At 45.9% G+C, this 20,436-nt stretch overlaps 1 protein-coding gene across 1 annotated transcript in view; it reads right to left on the reverse strand.

Annotated features, from left to right (window-relative positions):
* The window catches only part of CEP250 (centrosomal protein 250kDa), a 60,101-nt gene that overhangs the window by 16,632 nt on the left and 23,033 nt on the right, over window positions 1-20,436 (reverse strand). Inside the window, exons 17-24 of the mRNA XM_011929157.1 lie at window positions 19,455-19,685; window positions 18,129-18,322; window positions 17,780-17,907; window positions 17,408-17,577; window positions 5,030-5,197; window positions 4,487-4,621; window positions 2,492-2,635; window positions 1,409-1,542 (exon numbers count right to left, since the gene is read on the reverse strand). Of these exons, the coding sequence (XP_011784547.1) occupies window positions 1,409-1,542; window positions 2,492-2,635; window positions 4,487-4,621; window positions 5,030-5,197; window positions 17,408-17,577; window positions 17,780-17,907; window positions 18,129-18,322; window positions 19,455-19,685 (1,304 nt within the window). The remainder of the gene's footprint in view (window positions 1-1,408; window positions 1,543-2,491; window positions 2,636-4,486; window positions 4,622-5,029; window positions 5,198-17,407; window positions 17,578-17,779; window positions 17,908-18,128; window positions 18,323-19,454; window positions 19,686-20,436) is intronic.

The raw sequence follows: 20,436 nt of genomic DNA on the forward strand, positions 1-20,436 counted from the left end.
GAGTAGCTGGGACTACAGGCGCCCGCCACCTCGCCCGGCTAGTTTTTTGTATTTTTCAGTAGAGACGGGGTTTCACCTTGTAGACCAGGATGGTCTCGATCTCCCGACCTCGTGATCCGCCCGTCTCGGCCTCCCAAAGTGCTGGGATTACAGGCTTGAGCCACCGCGCCCGGCCCCTTAACATCCTTTAAATCTCTTCTCTCCTCCTCTTCCCCACTACCCTACCTTGGTTTAGCTTTAGGATCATCAGGACGACTGTACCAGCCTAACTTGTCTTCCTGCCTCTAGTTTCATCACCAAAATGATTTGTCCCTTCTCAAACTCCGTGTTTTTGTTTTGTTTTGTTTTGAGATGGAGTCTCACTCTGTCACTGAGGCGGGAGTGCAGTGGCGTGATCTCAGCTCACTGCAACCTCCGCCTCCTGGTTCAAGCAATTCTCCTGCCTCAGCCTTCCAAGTAGCTGGTATTACAGGCACCCACCACCACGCCCAGCTAATTTTTTTGGTATTTTTAGTAGACATGTTGACCTGGCTGGTCTTGAATTCCTGACCTCAAGAGATCTGCCCACCTTAGCCTCCCAAAGTGCTGGGATTACAGTCGTGGGACACCGCATCCAGCCCATCCCCTTCTCAAATTCCCGCAGCACTAAGAGTACAGGCTGCTCTTTACTCTGAATGGTCTTCTGTCACTCCTGATGTCTCATGTCATTATAATCCCTTCAAATACATCATAAGTTGGATTATATCAATTTCCCTGCTTAAAATTCTCCAGAGGTTTCCTATGAAACTCAAACTACGAACTCCTTGCTGTGACCTACCAAATCCTGAATGCTGTGGACCTGCCCAGCTCATGCCACTCTCCTTATTCACCAAGCTCCAGTCACAATCCAGTCAGGCTCCGACCACTCTTTCAGTTCCACCAAACACTGTAAACTTTTATCTGCCTTATGGCCTTTGCACATGACTCTCCTGTTACAGAATAGAACTCCCCCTACCCTCTTACATGGGTAGCTCCACTTCATGCTGAGTGCTCAGTTTAAATCCAACTTCCTGAGAAAGGCCTTCCCTAACAACAGTTCTAAAGTAGGTCTCTTCTCTCTCACCCTGTTTCCTCCATGTGTCATAATCTGTAATAATTTGAGTTATTATTTGATTAATGTCTTTCCCACAAAGCTATAAATTATTTCGGGGCAGGGTATCACTGTATCCCCAGGCACAGTGCCTGGTGCATAATGGGTGTTCTTGAAATATTTACTAAATAAATGAAGTTCAAGCTTTTAAGACAGGAACCATGTCCTCTCCACATGGCTACATGAAAGACAAGGTGGCCTGAGCAAACAACTCTCAATATCACAGTGACCATGGCAGCCAAATAGACAAAAGCCACGTCCATGGCCTATCTAGCCTACCTGGCCTTCTCTCTCTCCAGTTCCTTCTGAATTCGGTTATACTCCTGGGTCTGTCTCAGCTTCTCCTGAACCTCTTGCTCCACCAGCCTCTGGGAGTCATCCTGGGCCACCAGCTGAGACTTCAAGTCCTCCACCTGGAAAGTTAAGGGCATGAAGACCAAGATGGCAGGGCAGGGGGCCGGTGGGAAGATGCTCCTCATCTAGGGCTTCAGGGTCCTTCGAGGTTTACCATAGTCAGTGGCCATTTCCAATGCTCTGGCAGTTCCACCAATCCCTACACATTGTTCTTAACCACCCCCTTCCTCAATACAATTCGGCTTGGTCATCTGCTTCCCAGCCTCACATATGCTGCATAGAGGCAGGCACAAATAAAAATCTTTGCTGGGCCAGGTGCAGTGAATCACACTTGTAATCTCAACACTTCGGGAGGCCAAGGCAGGCAGATTGCTTGAGACCAGGAGTTTGAGATCAGCCTGGGCAACATAGTGAGACCCTGTCTCTATAAAAATTTAAAAATTAGCCAGGTGTAATGGCACACATCTGTAGTCCCAGCTACTCAGGGGGCTGAGGCGGGAGAATTGCTTGAGCTTGGGAAGTCAACACTGCAGTGAGCTGTGATCTGCACTTCAGCCTGGGTGACATAGTGAGACCCTGTCTCCCCCACCAAAAATAAGGAAAAAAAGGCTGACTATAACTACTCCCAAAGTCAAAACATGAATTGTGATTGCTTTTTAAAAAATGAAAAGTCAGAGCATCATTTGATATAGGATTATGAGAAGCAACCTAGTACGTAAAGATATTAGATTTATGGCAAGGACGGAAAGAACAATTGAAACTGAGACAGCCGGGGAAAATACAAGCTCTGCGACCGTTACAGAGAAAGAGGTCACTCTCCCAGGGCTCTGAGAGGCACACGCTCAACTCTGAACACCCTCTAATTTTCCACTCAGTACTTTGGCCCACCCATCTACCCTCCCAAACCAGGCAGCAGGGCCAAGGTTCTCCCTGTCCTGCAGGAGGAAGTGGGAAGGCCTGGCTGTGTTGGGGAAGGACCATGGGACTGGGTGGGGAGGAGGAGGGGACCTGCTTCTGCAGGTCCATCTTATCCTGCAGCAGGGAGCTGCTCTCTTCTTGGAGGGCAGCAAGGTCATCTCTGTGCTGCTGGGTTGCCTCCTTCAGCTCCCGCTGAGCCTCCTGGAGCTGGGTCTGTAGCATTCCAGTGGTCTCCTGAAGAGGGATAAGACATCAGTGAGTAAAGGAAATCCATGTTGTATAAATACTGTTTTTTTCTGGTGGCGTGGCAAAAGTTGAGGCAGGAGCCAGCAATCCACATTGTTTCCACCTCACCATCTCACTTCCTAGTCCCTCTCCTCCCTCACAAAGTACACTGGCTCACCCAGGTTTCTTGGTCAGGGTCCACGAGTTGGTAACAGTCTCTCACCTAGACCATGGCAACAGTCTCCTAACTGTATCCCTACTTCCACTTGATGCCATGATCCCCTAAAACACACACACACACTATTCTCTACTCAGCAGCTAAAGTATTTAAAAATACGTACACATGTATGTATATGCATGTGTATATGTATATACAAATAAATCATATCCCACCCCTGCTTTTTAAATACCACCCAACTGGCCAGGCACGGTGGCTTACACCTGTAATCCCAACACTTTGGGAAACCGAGGTGGGTGGATAACTTGAAGTCAGGAGTTTGAGACCAGCCTGGCCAACATGGTGAAACCCGTTCTCCACTAAAAATACAAAAATTAGCCGGGCAAGGTGGCAGGCACCTGTAATCCCAGCTACTTGGGAGGCTGAGGCACAAGAATTGCTTGAACCCGGGAGGCGGAGGTTGTAGTGAGCTGAGATGGTGCCACCGCACTCTAGCCTGGGTGACAGAGCAAGACTCAGTCCCAAATACATAAATACATACATACATACATACCACCCAACAGTTTCCCACTGCCCTTAGAACAAAATCCAAGCTCCTACAATGGCTGACAAAGGGCTTCTGGCTACCACTCCACTCGCCCCTGAGTTTATCAAGCTGGAGCCACACTGCCTCCTTTTTGTCCTTGAACCTCCCAAGCCCTCTTCTGTGTCACAGGGCCCTTGTGACAGGTGTTTCCTCTGCCTAAAGTGCTCTTCCCATGCCAGGCATTTCTTTTACATGGCTTGAGATATAATTCATATACCATACAATTCACTCATTTAACATATACAATGTAGTGGATTTTAGGATATTCAGAGTTGTGCAACTATCACTGCAATCAAGTTTAGAACATTTCCATCAATCCCAAAATAAACCCTGTGCCCATTCACTGTCACTCCCCATTCCCCACCCCACTCCCCACCGTAAACCTGCTTTCTGCCTCTATAGAGTTGCCTATTCTTGGTGTTTCATATAGATGGAATCATATCATATATAATATATGGCCTCTTGTGATGGGCTCTTCCACTTAACCTGATATTTTCAAGGTTCACCTATGTTGTATCATGGAGCTGGTTTCTTTTTTTTTTCTTTTTTTTGTGTCTCGCTCTGTCACCCAGGCTGGCGTGCAGTGGCGCGATCTTGGCTCACTGCAATCTCCACCTCCCAGGTTCACGCCATTCTCCTGCCTCAGCCTCCCAAGCAGCTGGGATTATAGGCAAACGCCACCATGCCCAGCTAATTTTTGTATTTTTGTAGAGATGGGGTTTCACCAGGTTGGCCAGGCTGGTCTCGAACTCCCAACCTTAATTGATCTGCCTGCCTCGGCCTCCCAATGTGCTGGGATTACAGGTGCCCGCCACCATACCAAGCTAATTTTTGTATTTTCAGTAGAGATGAGGTTTCACCATGTTGCCCAGGCTGGTCTCCAGACCTTAGGTGATCCACCCGCCTTTGGACTGCCAAAGTGCTGGGATTACAGGCGTGATCTACCCCACCCGGCCTGTGCCATACCTTTATGTACTTGTCATGTGTCAGCACTTAGCACAGGGCCTGGCACATAAGAACTGCCCAAGAACTCCTCGTGGTTGAATGGGTAAATGAGTGCCCCTTTCTCCCCTACTCCCGAGTCCACCCTCCATACCTGCTCCTTTAACTTCTGGACTTTCATGTCCTGCCTCAGCCGTTCCAGTTGTTGGCTGGCATCTGCTAGCTCCTTCTGGGTCTGCAGCAGTGTCTCCAGGAGGGATACTCTCTCCTTCTCTGTTTCCAGCTGCATCTGTGGAGGGGTAGGAGGGTAAGGGCTTGTTGGCTCAGGGTTACCATGCTCACCAATGAGGCCACGAGCACATCCCAGCTGCTCTAGGGCTCTTCTAGCAAATGAGAAGGGGCTGAGGACAAAGGAAGGTCTCAACCCATGGGTTCAGAACAAGGAAGTGCAAAGATTACCACTGGTTTGCAAGCTGACAGGATGTGGTACATGTCAGCCCTCCCTCAGGAAGTATGACATACTGCCGGAACTGTGGCTAATGGTGTGGACCACCCTGCTCACTGGTAGCAGAGTGGGTAGCTACGCTCTATTCTGGAAGCCCCTCTGCAGCACTACTCTTGGGAGTGGAAAAGGAAGTGGTCAAAGGTAAGGAGATCGCTGATTGGACGGGCAGCTTCAATCCTCCCAGCTTCTCACCTGGCACAGGGCACTCTCTGCCTGGGTTCGTTCTTCTTCCCTCTGGGCCCGGATGGCCTCCATTTCTGTCTGCTGCTCCTTTAGCCTCATTTCCAGCTCCACTTTTTCCCTCTCTAAGCTCTCCAGAGCCTTCGCCAGCTCCTGCTGGTGCCAGGAGCGCTCCTTCTCCTGGTCACATGAAGGAAACACCATAAGAACCAAATGGGTGAGGAGAGGAGGCAGGAGAACTGGATTGGAAAAACAAAGTCTTTCTACTACTCACTAGCTGGGTGACCCTGGTACCTCTCTAAGCCTGTTTCCTCATCTGCAAAGCGAGGCTAATAATCCCTGCCTTATCTATCTTAACAAATTTTATGACAACCATATGAGAGTAATTTTAAAAAATCAAATGATGTAATACATGTGGAAGTACCTTCCAAACTACAATTGTCCCTTATATATGCTACAGGTATCTGGGTTTTAAAATGTATTTCTATTTTTTTATTTTTTTTGGAGACGGAGTTTTGCCCTGTCACCCAGGCTGGATTGCAGTGGCACCATCTCTGCTCACTGCAACCTCCACCTCTCAGGTTCAAGTGATTCTCCTATCTCAGTCTCCTCAGTAGCTGGGACTACAAGTGCCCCCCACCATGCCCAGCTAATTTTTGTATTTTTAGTAAAGATGGGGTTTCACCATGTTGCCAGGCTGGTCACGAACTCCTGACCTCAAGTGATCTGCCTGCCTCGGCCTCCCAAAGTGCTGGGATTACAGGCGTGAGCCACTGTGCCTAGCCTAGGCATTTTTGTTTTTAGAGATGGGGTCTCACTATGTTGCCTAGGCTGGACTTGAACTCCTGGGCTCAAGTGATCCTCCTGCCTCAGCCTCCTGAGTAGCTAAGACTACAGGGGCACGCCACCGCACACAGCTCCGTATTTGTTATCTTTAAAGCAGCCACATCGTGGTTGACAGTTGTAACAATGAACTGAGCTGGCCAATTCTGGCTGTCTGCTGCCTGCTCTCCTTTACTCAGGGTTGCAGAGTTAGGCCCTGAAGAATCAGGCCTGGCCCAGTGAGGATGTCTCCCTGTATTATATAAGAGCATTAGGAGAGGGCTGTTGCTTATCTTAGAGGTCCTCCAGCCACCAAAGCTTTCCCAAGCTCTCTGACTAGTTCAGGACCCTCTATTAGGTGCCCAGGATAGAGGTGAAGGGCTCTGGAGTTGGGCTGCCTGGGTGAGAATCTTTTTTTTTTTTTTTTTGAGACAGAATTTCGCTCTTGTCGCCCAGGCCAGAGTGCAATGGCACAATCTCAGCTCACTGCAACCCCCACATCCTAGGTTCAAGCGAATCTCCTGCCTCAGCCTCCCGAGTAGCTGGGATTACAGGCATGCGCCACCACGTCCGGCTAATTTTGTATTTTTAGTAGAGAGAGGGTTTCTCCATGTTGGTCAGGTGATCTGCCTGCCTTGGCCTCCCAAAGTGTTGGGATTACAGGCTTGAGCCACCGTGCCTGGCGAAAATCTTTAATCTACCACTACTAGCATGATCTCAATTTCTAAACATCTCTGTGCCTCAGTTTCTTCATCTATTAAAATGTGGATAACAACAGTGTCATTCTCCTCAGGTTGTACTGAGGATGGAGATAAGTCATGTGAATCACTTTAAATGTGCTTAGCACACAGAAAGCGGGCAATACACAACAGCCAGCATCATCATCACATTAGTATTCCCTGAACTTTTCCTTTAAAATGCTTGTAAATTTGTCATTGCTTATTCATGTAATGGGAATGCCTCTAGTGTTTCATCCTTCCAAGTGTCATCCTGTGCAGCTTTCCCCCTCATTCACTACAGCTTGGCTACACACACACACACTTGCCTCCTTGTAGGCCCCTGAACACACTAAACAGTTTCTTTTTTTTTTTTTTTTTTTGAGACGGAGTCGTGCTCTGTTGCCCAGGCTGGAGTGCAGTGGCGCAATCTCAGATCACTGCAAGCTCCGCCTCCCGGGTTCACACCATTCTCCTGCCTCAGCCTCCTGAGTAGCTGGGACTACAGGTGCCTGCCACCACATCTGGCTAATTTTTTGTATTTTTAGTAGCGACAGGGTTTCACCATGTTGGTCAGGCTGGTCTTGAACTCCTGACCTCGCGATCTGCCCGCTTCGATCTCCCAAAGTGCTAGGATTACAGGCGTGAGCCACCGCACCTGGCCCACTTTCTTTTTTTTTTTAAGATGAACTCTAGCTCTGTTGCCCAGGCTGGAGTGCAGCGGTGTGATCTTGGCTCACTGCAACCTCCGCCTCCCAGGTTCAAGTGATTCTCCTGCCTCAGCCTCCCAAGTAGCTGGGATTACAGGTGCCCGCCACCATTCCCAGATAATTTTTTTGTATTTTTAGTAGAGACAGGGTTTCACCATGTTGGCCAGGCTGGTTTTGAACTCCTAACCTCAACTGATCTGCGTGCCTCGGCCTCCCAAAATGCTAGGATTACAGGTGTGAGCCAGTGCGCCCTGCCAACACATTCATGCCTCAAAGCCTTTACTCATGTTTCCTTCTACTTGGAAAGCCCTTCTCCATCCCCACTCCATCATTCCTCACAGCTAAACTGACACTTCCTTGGTGAAGCCTTCCCAGACCATACAATTGACAGTGGTCTGGCTGGACATGGTAGTTCACGCATATTATCCCATCACTTTGCGAGGCTGAGGAATGATGATCACTTGAGCCCAAGAGTTTGAGACCAGCCTAGGCAACATGATGAAACCCTTTATCTACAAAAAAATACAAAAATTAGTCGGGTGTGGTGGTTCACTCCTGTGGTCCCAGCTACTTAGGAGGCTGAGGTAGGAGGATCACTTGAGGCCAGGAGGGCCTTGAGGGTGAGGCTGCAGTAAGCCCTGATCACGCCACTACACTCCAGCCTGGGCAACAGAGTGAGACCGTGTCTCAAAAGAATAATAATAAAAAGAAAAAAAGAGGTCTTCCTTTGTTCTTCCTTATAAAACCCAGCAATGTGTAATGTCACAGTTATAGGACAGTCATGAATGACAAATCATTTTACCCTCTGGTTCAAAAAGCCAAAGACAGAGGGTGCAGCTCAGTGGCAAAGTATGTGACTACAAAAAGCCAAAGCCAACTGTAAAAACATAAAAAAGATGAATGTTAATAGCAGTTGCAAGTGTTAAAAAAACTGATCTATTTGCTCTATGTGAGTTAGAAGTGTGTTATAGCTACAAGAAGAGCTAATTCTGAGATGTGTAGGAAGTAACAGTCCAGCATTGCTGGTATGACCAAGAACGGAATATTCTGCCCAGTTCAAAGTGCCACCTTCACACTGGGACATGAGTAAATTGTAACATGCCTAGAGGAAAGCAACCACGTTGGTGGGGTATTTCAAGCAAATCTAAGGCTCATTTGTTCCTGGTAATAGATTTTGGTTCAATATGAATTTCCTAATAACTACATCTATCTAAAATAAATGGGCAGCCAAGTGATGGAATACAACAGCAGCTAAGCAACCATTCGGAAGGGACATTACAGAGATGGACAAAGCAGAAATGGTTTGGAGTTTGGGCCCTGAATCCCTTATCTACCCCTTATTAGCCATGTAACCCTGACTTCTCTTTTTATATTTTATTTATTCAGAGATGGGGATCTTGCTATGTTGCCCAGGCTGGTCTCAAACTCCTGGGCTCTAGAGATCCTTCCACCTTGGCCTCCCAAATTGTTGGGATTACAGGTGTGAGCTACTGTGCCCAGCCCTGAGTGACTTCTCTATGCATTTATTCACCTTTATTGTCTGAATAAAGCATTCAGCATGGTGCTTAGCATGGAGAAGTGCTTAATAAGTGTCCAATATCATTACTCTTAAAGGGGAGACAGGCAGTAGATGGAAGAATAAAGAATACAACTGCCAAAAGTGTTTCTTTTTTTTTTTTTCTTTGAGACAGAGTCTCACTCTTGCCCGGGCTGGAGTGCAGTGGTGTGATCTCGGCTCACTGCAACCTCCACCTCCCTGGTTCAAGCAATTCCCCTGCCTCAGCCTCCCAAGTAGCTGGGATTACAGGTGCACACCACCACACCTGGTATTTTTTTTGTATTTTTAGTAGAGACGGGGTGTCACCATGTTGGCCAGACTGGTCTCGAACTCCTGATCTCAGGCAATCCACACACTCAGGCCTCCCAAAGTGCTGGGATTACAGGTGTGAGCCACCATGCCTGGCCTCCCAAGAGTGTTTCTAATTGCTAGGATTCCAGGAGAAGGCAGTCACTGTTAAAACTAACAGGCTGTCGAGAGTTGTAAGAGAGCAGTTAACCTACTCAATCATAGATAAACAGTAAAGTGGGACAATCAGAAGTCAGGAGGATTAGCTGAATGAGAGAAAAGGAAAAGAGAGAAAAGGCCCTTTTATGACCCAAATATGGCCACTACAGTCAATCCTTTTAGGGAAACCAAGGCCACATAGGTAGCTGGTTTACCATTCAGAAGTTTCATAGCATCTTTTATTTACAGAGTTTTCAGTACATGGTATACATCTGATTCCTGCTAGGGAACTGCCTTCTGGATAGTGTTCACTCAGCAAATACTTTTAAGCACCGACTATAGACTAGGCACATAATTCCAAAAATAAGCAAACTTCTGGTTATCATCTTGCCAATAAGCCTGCCTCATAATAACAATCAAATTATAAATACACATAAAGCACAAGTCAACTTCCATTTCCAGATACTTGATAAACAAGATCTCTGAACCCTCCAGCTATGAAATAGCAAAAAGTGCTGGATAAAATATTAAATATGTATTTTAATGTCACAGAACCAGCAGGAAAATAATAAAAATTCCACAGAAGCCAAAAGCAAAGCAAGACTTGTGGTATAAGCCAGGTTTGGTGGCTCACACCTATAATCCCAACACTTTGGGAGGTTGAGGCAGGAGGACTGCTCGAAGCTAGGAGTTCGAGACCAGCCTAGGCAACAAAGCGAGATCACATCTCTACAAAAAAAAAAAAAAAAAATTAGCCAGGCATGATGGTGCATGCCTGTAGTCCTAGCTAGTCTGGAGGCTGAGGCAGAAGGGTTGCTTAAACCCAGGAGTTTGAAGCTGCAGTAAGCTAGAGTTGTACCACTGCACTCCAGCCTGGGCGACAGCAAGACCTTGTCTTAAGGTCAGGAGTTCAAGACCAGCCTGGCTGATGTGGTGAAACCTAGTCTCTACCAAAAATACAAAAATTAGCCAGGTGTAGTGGCACATGCCTATAATCCCAGCTACGTGGAAGGCTGAAGCATGAGAATTGGTTGAACCCAGGAGGCGGAGCTGAAATAGCACCACTGCCTAGGCAACAGAGCAAGACTCTGTCTCCAAAAAAAAAAAAGTAAATCCACTATCTTTCACCCAATGCCAATGTAATTTAGAATTTAAAATAAAAATAAAGGCAATTGCTAGAGAAACATTCTGCTGCCGGCTTCGTTATGGCAGCAATTCCCCCAGATTCCTGGCAGCCACCCAATGTTTACTTGGAGACCAGCATGGGAATCATTGTGCTGGAGCTGTACTGGAAGCATGCTCCAAAGACCTGTAAGAACTTTGCTGAGTTGGCTCATCAAGGTTACTACAACAGTACAAAATTCCACCGAAATTATCAGACTTCATGATCCAAGGAGGTGACCCAACAGGGACAGGTCGAGGTGTGCATCTATCTATGGCAAACAGTCTGAAGATGAACTTCATCCAGATCTGAAATTCACGGGGGCTGGAATTCTCGCAATGGCCAATGCGGGGCCAGACACCAATGGCAGCCAGTTCTTTGTGACCCTCGCCCCCACACAGTGGCTCGACGGCAAACACACCATTTTTGGCCGAGTGTGCCAGGGCATAAGAATGGTAAATCACGTGGGAATGGTAGAAACAAACTCCCAGGACTTCCCTGTGGATGATGTGAAGATCAATAAGGCATACCCTTCTGGGTAGACTTGCTACCCTCTTGAGCAGCTCTTCTGAGATGGCCCCAGTGGACCAGCTTCCAGATGACATAGAATGACATGTAATGCTAAATTTCATTTTGGCTTTGCAAATCATGAAGCTTAGGAGGCCTGGGGTCTTGGGTGAGTTAGAGATGGAAGTATATTTTAATAGGATGCTTCTTTTCTCTTCCCCCAGTGCCTAGGTTGCCAGAGCATTTGCACAAATGACCCTGTTTATCGATAGGTGACTACTTACTACATATGACTCATAATGCTGCTTCTTGTGCATGTCTGCTCTGATATACATCTAACAATGAAGCAGACACTGTCATTTCTCAGTGGTTTTGCCTAACCAAACGTCTTCCTAAGGAGATTTGTATTCTGGCCTACACTGCAGTCCTTGATTGTTGACAGCCACAGAATTCCAAACCAAGTAGTGTCTATCAGCCCTTTTAACTCTATGCACACCCTATTTCAGTCGTACATTTGTTATTCTAGGGAATGTATGCATCTCTCTATATATTTTCCCTCTCAAAACCAGAACATCAACACTGCTGTTTCTGACACTTCAGACATCCCATGCAAAGCCACACTGAATTTTTGCCAAATGAAAAATGCATCCAACAATCAAGTTTCTAAGAAGGTGTCAAGTGGGGAATAATAATGTATAATAATCAAGAAATTAGTTTATTAAAAGGAAGCAGAAGCACTGACCATCTTTTTTTCAGAGAAGAGGAGAAATCTATAGTGAGCAAAGGACAGACCATGAATCCTCAAGAAGCAGTCCTCTCAGAAAGGAGAAGTGCCTCTCAAGTTCTTTTAACCCAAGACTTTAGAGAAATTAGGCCCGAGATTTTTACATGTTCAGTTGTTTATGTATAAAAATAACTTTCTGGATTTTGTGGGGAGGAGTAGGAGAGGAAGGAAGTTAATACCTATGTAATACATAGAAACTTCCAAAATAAAATGCCATTGATGGTTGAAAAAATAAATAAATAAAAATAAAAATAAGGCAGGTGGCTGGGCGTGGTAGCTCACGCCTGTAATCCCCAGCACTTTGGGAGGCCAAGGTGGGCAGATTACCTGAGCCCAGGAGTTCAAGATCAGCCTAGGTAAGATGACATAACCTATTAAAAAAAAAAATACAAAAATTAGCCAGGCGTGGTGGTTCATGCCCGTGGTCCCAGCTACTCAGGAGGCTGGAGAGGATCACTTGAGCCCATGAGGTTGAGGCTGTAGTGAGCCATGATTGTACCACTGCACTCTAGCCTGAGTGACAGAGCAAGACCTTGTCTCATAAAAAAAAAAAAAGAAAGAAAAAAAGGCCAGGCAGATGCCTGTAGTTCTAGCTACTCAGGAGGCTGAGGCAGGAGTATCACTTGAGCCTGGAAGTTTGAGGCTGCAGTGAGCTATTATTGTGCCAGTATACTCTAGCTTGGGTGACCAGAGCAAGGTCTTGTCTCTAAACAAAACAAGCAAACAAACAAAAATCTGGACTGGGGTTAACAAATTATAGTATGTGGGCCAAATCTGGCTCACCACCTGTTGCTCTGTGGCTGTGAGCTAACAGTGGTTTTTACTTTTTTTTTTTTGAGACAGAGTCTCGCCCAGGCTGGAGTGCAATGGTGCAATCTCGGATCACTGCAACCTCCACCTCTCAGGTTCAAGCGATTGTCCTGCCTCAGCCTCCCAAGTAGCTGGGACTACAGGTATGTGCCACCACACCCGGCTAATATTTTTGTATTCTTAGTAGAGATGGAGTTTCACCATGTTGGCCAGACTGGTCTCGAACTCCTGACCTCAGGTGGTCTGCCCGCCTAGGCCTCCCAAAGTGCTGGGATTACAGGTGTGAGCCACTGCACTCAGCCTTTACCTTTTAGGCTTTTTTTTTTTTTTTAAAGAGACAGGGTCTTGCTATGTTGCCCTGGTTGGTCTCAACCAATCGTCCTGCCTCAGCCTCCCAAAGTGGTGGGATTATAAGCATGAGCCACTGCATCCAGCCTTTACATTTTTAATGGTTAAAAACAATAATGTTTTGTGACATGTGAAAATTATATGAAATTCACATTTCACTATCCATACATAAAGTTGTATTTGAGCACAGTCATGCTCGTTTGTTTATATATGGCTGCTTTTGCACTACAATTGCAAAGTTAGGTAATTGTGACAGAGACTGTATGGTCTGCAAAGCCTAGTATACAGTCCTTAACAAAAAGTCAGACATGGTGTACTGTGCCTGTGGTCCCAGCTATTCAGGAGGCTGAGACAGGAGGATCCCTTGAGCTCAGGAGCTCAAGATCAGCCTGAGCAACATAGTGATAGTCCATCTCTAAAAAGGAAAAAAAAAAATGCCTATCTCTGGGCTACAGTGATCTCAGCTTAAGGGGGAAAAGGCAAAAAGAAGGAAGAGATGGGGAGGAAGGGAGAAAAAGAGAAACTGGAGGGATGTGGAGAGGGGACAAAACAAAATAAACTCTATAGAAGGAAATTATCAAGGAAATATGCTTATCTCAACCTTGATACAGGGTAGGAAAAAAGTCTCCTCTGAGAAGTAATAACCACAAGCTGAGCTGCACATGGGGTCTGGGCCTGACTGTGGGTCAAAAAACTTTACACAGAAAATTTACTTTAAGGTGGTCCTGGGATGCTAGTCCTCCAGCTTCCTGACAGAAGCACAAACAAATCCTCTGAGGAAAAACTCCTTTGCCTCAGGCCTAAAAAGATTCCCACAGAAAAACTTCCTCAGAACAAAGGTCTCTGGGGGAAAAAAAGAAAATATAAAAAGAAAAAAGAAAAGAAAAGGAAAATTTCCAAAGAACATGAGCTCATAGTCAAGAATCACAAAACCACAGGGAAACAAGCCCATGAGTAAGAGCCAACAGAAACAACAAATTACAGAACCAGACCCCAAAACATTAATTAATAGTTATTGCAATTACTAGACAGGACACAAGTATGTTTCATATGTTTGAAAGAAGGGACTGAAAATACAAATTAGGGAAAAGAGACTGAAAAAAATGACCAAGAAGATATGAAAAAATAACCAAATAGAATGTCTAGAAAAAAAACTTAAAAAGTGAAATTTAAAACTTGGTGAATAGACTAAACATCAGATTCGACGCAGCTTAAAAGGAAAATCAGTAACTAGATAAGAGATCTGAAAAAAATAATCCAGAACACAGCATAGGAAGAGAAAAGTAAACATGTAAAATGCAAGAGGCAATGAAGATACATGAAGGACAGAGTAAAAAGGTCTGACATACAACTAACCAGAGTACGGAAAGAGAGAAGTATGGTGGCATGCACCTGTAGTCCCAGCTTATGTGGGAGGCTGAGGCGAGAGGACAGCTTGAGCCCAGGAGTTTGAGACCAGCCTGGGCAACACAGCAAGACCCCATCTCTAAAAAAAATAATAATAATAAAATTAAAATTAAAAAATTAGCTGGGCATGGTGGCACGTGCCTGTAGTTCCAGCTAGTTGGAGGCTGCGGCAGGAGGAATCACTTGAGCTCAAGAGTTTGAGGCTGCAGTGAGCTATGATTGTACCACTATACTCCAGCCTGGGTAACAGGGCAAGACCCTGTCTCTAAAAAAGTAATTTAAAAAATTTTTTTTCGTTTTGAGATGGAGTTTCATTCTTGGTGTCCAGGCTGGAGTGCAATGGTGTCATCTCAGCTCATCACAACCTCTGCCTCCCAGGTTCAAGTGATTTTCCTGCCTCAGCCTCCCTAGTAGCTAGGATTACAGGGATGTGCTACCACACCCAGCTAATTTTGTATATTTAGTAGAGATGGGGTTTCTCCATGAGGTCAGGCTTGAACTCCTGACCTCAGGTGATCCGCCCAACTCAGCCTCCCAAAGTGCTGGGATTACAGGCATGAGCCACCACAACCAGCCAAAAAAAAATTTTTTTTAAAGAGGATAGGAAATAAATAAAAGCAGGACAGCAGGAAAGACATAATATTGAAGAGATAATACATGAGAATTTTCCAGAATTGATGTTTCAACATGAAATCTTAACTTCAGGAAGTCTAAGAAATTCCAACCAAATAAAAGAAATACACATCTAAACACAAGAAATTGCTAGGCGTGGTCTCACGCCTTTAATCCCAGCACTCTGGGAGGCCAAGGCAGGTGGATCACTTGAGCCCAGGAGTTTGAGACCAGCCTGGCAACACGGTGAAACCCCATCTCTACTAAAAATACAAAAAAATTAGCCGGGCATGGTGGTACATGCCTGTCATATCCCAGCTACTCTAGAGGCTGAGGCAGGATAACTGCATGAACTCAGGAGGTGGAAGTTGCAGTGAGCCGAGATTGCACTATTGCACTCCAGCCTGGGTGACAGAGCAAGACTCTGTCTCAAAAAAATAAAAAATAAATAAATAAACACAAGAAATTGTGGAATGATTAAAATGAAAGCTAACTTCTCAATACCAACAATGTTGAGAGAAAATAATTGTCATCCTAGAAACTTATATCTGATTTTTTTACTTAGTGAATCTATCTATCTATCTATCTATCTATCTATCTATCTATCTATCTATCTATTTTTTTAACCCTGAACAAAGCCAGAAACTATCTTTCAAGAATAAAAGTAGGCTGGGCGTGGTGGCTCACATCTGTAATCCCAACACTTTGGGAGGCCAAGGGCGGGTGGCTCGCTTGAGCCCAGGAGTTTGAGACCAGCCTGGGAAACATGGTGAAACCCCATCTCTACCAAAAATACAAAAAAAAAAAAAAAATTAGCCAGGCATGATGGCATATGCCTATAATCCCAGCTACCCAGGAGGCTGAGGTGGGAGGATCACCTGAGCCCAGGAGGTCGAGGCTGCAGTAGGCCATGATCACACCACTGCACTCTAGTCTGGGTAACAGAGTGAGACCCTGCCTCAATAAAAGAATAAAAATCAAACAGAAACATCTTCAGACAATTAACTACCAACAGACCCCTACCAAAGAAAATCCTACTTCAGGCAAAAGAAAAATAAATCTCAATAGAAAGTCTGATATGCAAGAAGGAATGGTGAACAGAAAAGGTATAAATTCATTGTTGTAGCTGAACAAATATTGACTGTATAAAACAATAAAAAATCATAATTTGTGGTGTTAAACTAGTTAGAACTGAGCACACTGAACAAAATAGCGTATAAATTAGGAGTGAAACAAGTAAAACATTCTTTTTTTTTTTTTGAGACAGGGTCTCACTCTGTCGCTCAGGCTGGAATGCAGTGATGCTCAGCTCACCCCAGCCTTAACCTCCTGGGCTCAAGTGATCCTCCCCTCTCAGCCTTCCAAGTAGCTGGGACTACAGTGTGTACCACCATCCCTGGCTAATTTTTGTATTTTTTTTTTTTGTAGGGAATGGGGTTTTGCCATGTTGTCTAGGCTGGTCTCAAACTCCTGGGCTCAAGCAATCTGCCCACCTCAGCCTCCCAAAGTGCTGAGATGACAGGCGTGAGCCACTGTGCCTGGCCCAGGTAAAATGTTCTAGGACCCTTGTATCATTCAGGAAAAGGGTAAAACTACTGAACCTTGAGATTTTATTAAGTATATGTTTAAAAATATTAAAGGTAACCACTAACAGGATTTTTAAAATAAAGTACATATCATCCACAGTCGCAGAGAGAAAAAAGAGGTGAGAAAAGAATACAACTTAATCACCCAACTTAATCCTCTGAAAGAAGTTAAGAAAGGTACTTTCCCCTCCCTAAAAGATATAAAAACGGCTGTACCCTGCGCTTTAGGAGGCCGAGGCAGGTGGATCACGAGGTCAGTTTGAGACCAGCCTGGCCAACATGGTGAAACCCTGTCTCTACTAAAAATATAAAAATTAGCCGGGTGTGGTGGTGCACACCTGTAATCCCAGCTACTTAGGAGGCTGAGGCAGGAGAATCACCTGAACCCAGGAGGTGGAGGTTGCAGTGGGCCAAGATCGCACCACTGCACTCCAGCCTGAGGGACAGAGTGATACTCCGTCTCAAAAGAAAAAAAAAGATATAAAAAGGTAGGACAAATAACCTAAGATGGCATAAATAAATCCAAATACAACTAAAATCACAATAAAACCAAATGGACTAAATTACATAATTAAAAGACAAAACACAGTTCTGAACTGCACAAGAATGCATCCAAGATATTCCTCTCCCCAGTTTTCATCCTGAGGCCAGTTTAATAATCGTAAATCCCAGGGTCCACTCTCAATTCTCTGTACACACCAACATAACAACAATAATAATGGCTAACACAAATACATAGCCCACTATATACCAGGAACTACTCTTAGTGCTTTTCATATATCAACTCATTTAATAGCAGGAAGTTGGATTTTACAGCTTGGGGACTAAATTTCACTCATACGAGCGGCAATAACTGGACCAAGAGGCAGCAGGTGGAACACTCATGGAGGGAGGCCATCCCCAGCCACATCGACCACTTACCCATTTCTCCCGGAGCTGGTTCACCTCCTCCTCATGGGCTGCCTTCTGCTGCTCCAAGGCAGTCTTCCCTTCTTGCTCAGTCCGGGCCAGCTGTCTGGCTGCAGCATCCCGCTCCTGCTCTGCCTGACTCCGTTCAGTGTCCAGTTCCAGCTTCAGGCACCTCACTTCCCCTAACATGCCAGGGACAGGATCAGGCCTCTGCCCCCTCCTTTTACCTAATAAAATTCTCCCTCTCCCCTGACCTCATGAGCAACTCTCATCTCAGAGGACCTGCACCCTGCTGGAGAAGGACCTCTAATTGTCTCCCACTGTCTTCCTGTCTTTCAACATCTCCATGGAATGGAGCGCGCCCCATTCCAGTTGGGTTCTCACCTTGGATTACTTCCTTGGCTTGAGTGACAGTTTGAATCTGGACCTCCAGCTGCCCCTTGGTGACCTCTATCACAGAATTTTGTTGTTGGGCTTCAAACAGACTGCTCTCCAGTAGCTCCTTGGCTGAGCTGTGAGGTTCAGGAATCAGAAGAGTTTCTTACCCATCAAGCCCCTTACCCTTCCTCAAGAGGAGTTGGGTTCTAAGTACTGGCTACCTGGAGAAGTTAGGGGGGCAATTATAAATTCATAATCAATTTAGGACCTTCATACTTACAGCAGGGAGCTTAGCTTCATGCCTTTGCCTTGCAAAGCTCTCTCTGTGCTTGGCTGAACTGAGTCTGGGCCCTACCTGAGCCCCTGGAGTTGTTCAGCGAGGTCCTGCCGGTCGCGCTCCACAGCCTGCAGCCGCACCTCCAGAGCCGCTTTCTCTCGTACTAGGGCCTCCTTCTCCTGGACTGCCCTGGCAAGCACTTCTTCCTGTCGCTTTGCCTCCTGATGTAGCTGCTCCAGCTGAGTCATGGCTGCCTCCTGCTGGTGATGTGACTGAGGGGAAGAACGTGGTGAGAGATGGAGCAGAGGCTGGATTCCCCCTGGGGCCGCTACCACCAGGTTAGGGTCATTGGCTCTTCAGAGAATCTGGACCCAGCTCTGTGAGCCCGGATTGCTTATCCAATAGCACGCGGCAGTTATCTATTTCCCTGATCAGCCCACAGATCCCCCAGCCCAGGAAGAATGCTCCCCTGTGAGCAAGACCCTGTGCTAGGGACAGCTTGAGACCTGCCCCTAAGGAGGTTTTAGTCTTGAGAAGATGCACACATAATACCAGGAAGAAAGTCATCAATGTCCCGAGAAAGGGACTCTGTGAAGGGAGAATCGGTACGATTATTAGGACAATGAGAGGTTGTGTAGAGGAGAAAGAAGACCTTTGAGCCAGGTCATTCATTGGCTCAGGAAAAAAATTTACTCAGCCTCTGTTATGTGGTAGGCACTAAGCTAAAAGCTGGAGGAATAAAAACAACTAAGACATAGCTTTGCCTTCAAAGAGCTTTTGGTCTAATGGTGAAGACATATAAACAGATAATTATAGCATGAGGAATGTGGTGGTTAAAATAAGCATGTAGTGCTACCAGAGTATAAGGAGAAGCTTCTAATTCAAACTGGGTGGTGTGAAGTAGTGGAGAATTAGTGAAGAATTCTTTTTGTTTTTTTGAGACAGAGTGTCATTCTGTTGCCCAGGTTGGAGTGCAGTGGCGCGATCTTGGCTCACTGCAACCTCCACCTCCCAGGTTCAAGCGAGATTCTCCTGCCTCAGCCTCCTGAGTAGCTGGGATTACAGGTGCGTGCCATCACACCAGGCTACTTTATGTATTTTTAGTAGAGACAGGGTTTCACTATGTTGGTCAGGCTGGTCTCGAACCTCTGACCTCGTGATCCGCCCGCCTCGGCCTCCCAAACTGCTGGGATTACAGGCATGAGACACCGCGCCCAGCCTCAGTGAAGAATTCTTATAGGCATTCTTTTTTTCAAATTGGAAGATATACTGCAAACTAGTAACACTGGTCATTTCTAGGAAGTAAGACTTTTTCACTTTCCAGATAATTTCTGTAGTGTTTTAATTTTTTATAATGAGCATGTATTACACCTAAATGTGATGGTGTCCATTTTGCCTTCTTACCTCGCTTAGTTTCTTTTGAATTTCTTCCTTCTCTTCTTGGATGCCTCTGAGATCTGCCTGCAGCTCAGCCCCAGCCTCCTCAGCTTTCTGCAGCTGAACCTCCAGGTGAGTGTTCTTTTCCCACAGGGCTTCCCTCCTCTTCTCTGCCTCCGCCAGGTCTACCTGCAAAGCGTTTCTCGCCTGCTCTGCGGCCTCCATTCTGCTGCACACAGACTGGTTCTCCTCCTCTAACTACCGGCCAAAAAGGGAAGGGAGTACAGGCATCAAAGACAAATGATTAGTTTAGGAATCAAATGCTAAGACTGAAATCCAAGTGGGATATGAATCTATTCTCCAAAGATGAACAAAGGAGTGTTTATAAGATGGGGGGAGAATCCATTCATTTGATCTAGTGCCTATATTCCAGGTACTAGATGGGCTGGATGCCGGGGATGGAGATATGAAAGGCAAAATCCTGCTCTCAAATAATTCAGAATAATGGAATAGAGAACACTCAAGGAAACAGAGGTTGCAAGGAGGTTCCCTCACTGTAATTATAGGTTAAATTTGTAACCTACAGAAAAGATTCTTTGGGACTTAGGATCTTCAGCAGATTCTTTTCTGGTGATTGCTATTATCTCACCCAACAGGATTAACAACCTAGTCTTAGGCCAGGCGCGGTGGCTCACGCCTGTAATCCCAGGACTTCGGGAGGCTGAGGTGGGTGGATCACCTGAGGTCAGGAGTTCGAGACCAGCCTGGCAAACATGGTGAAACCCCATCTCTACTAAAAATACAAAAATTAGCCCGGGGCAGCCAAGTGCAGTGGCTCACGCCTGTAATCCCAGCACTTTGGGAGGCTGAGGCAGGTGATCACCTGAGGTCAGGAGTTTGAGAACAGCCTGACCAACATTGTAAAATCCTGTCTCTACTAAAAATACAAAATTAGCCAGGTATGGTGATGCATGCCTGTAATCCCAGATATTTGGGAGGCTGAGGCAGG

Source organism: Colobus angolensis, unplaced genomic scaffold (genome assembly GCF_000951035.1).
Source record: "Colobus angolensis palliatus isolate OR3802 unplaced genomic scaffold, Cang.pa_1.0 Scaffold8, whole genome shotgun sequence".
In the NCBI taxonomy this organism is placed as follows: Eukaryota; Metazoa; Chordata; class Mammalia; order Primates; family Cercopithecidae; genus Colobus; species Colobus angolensis.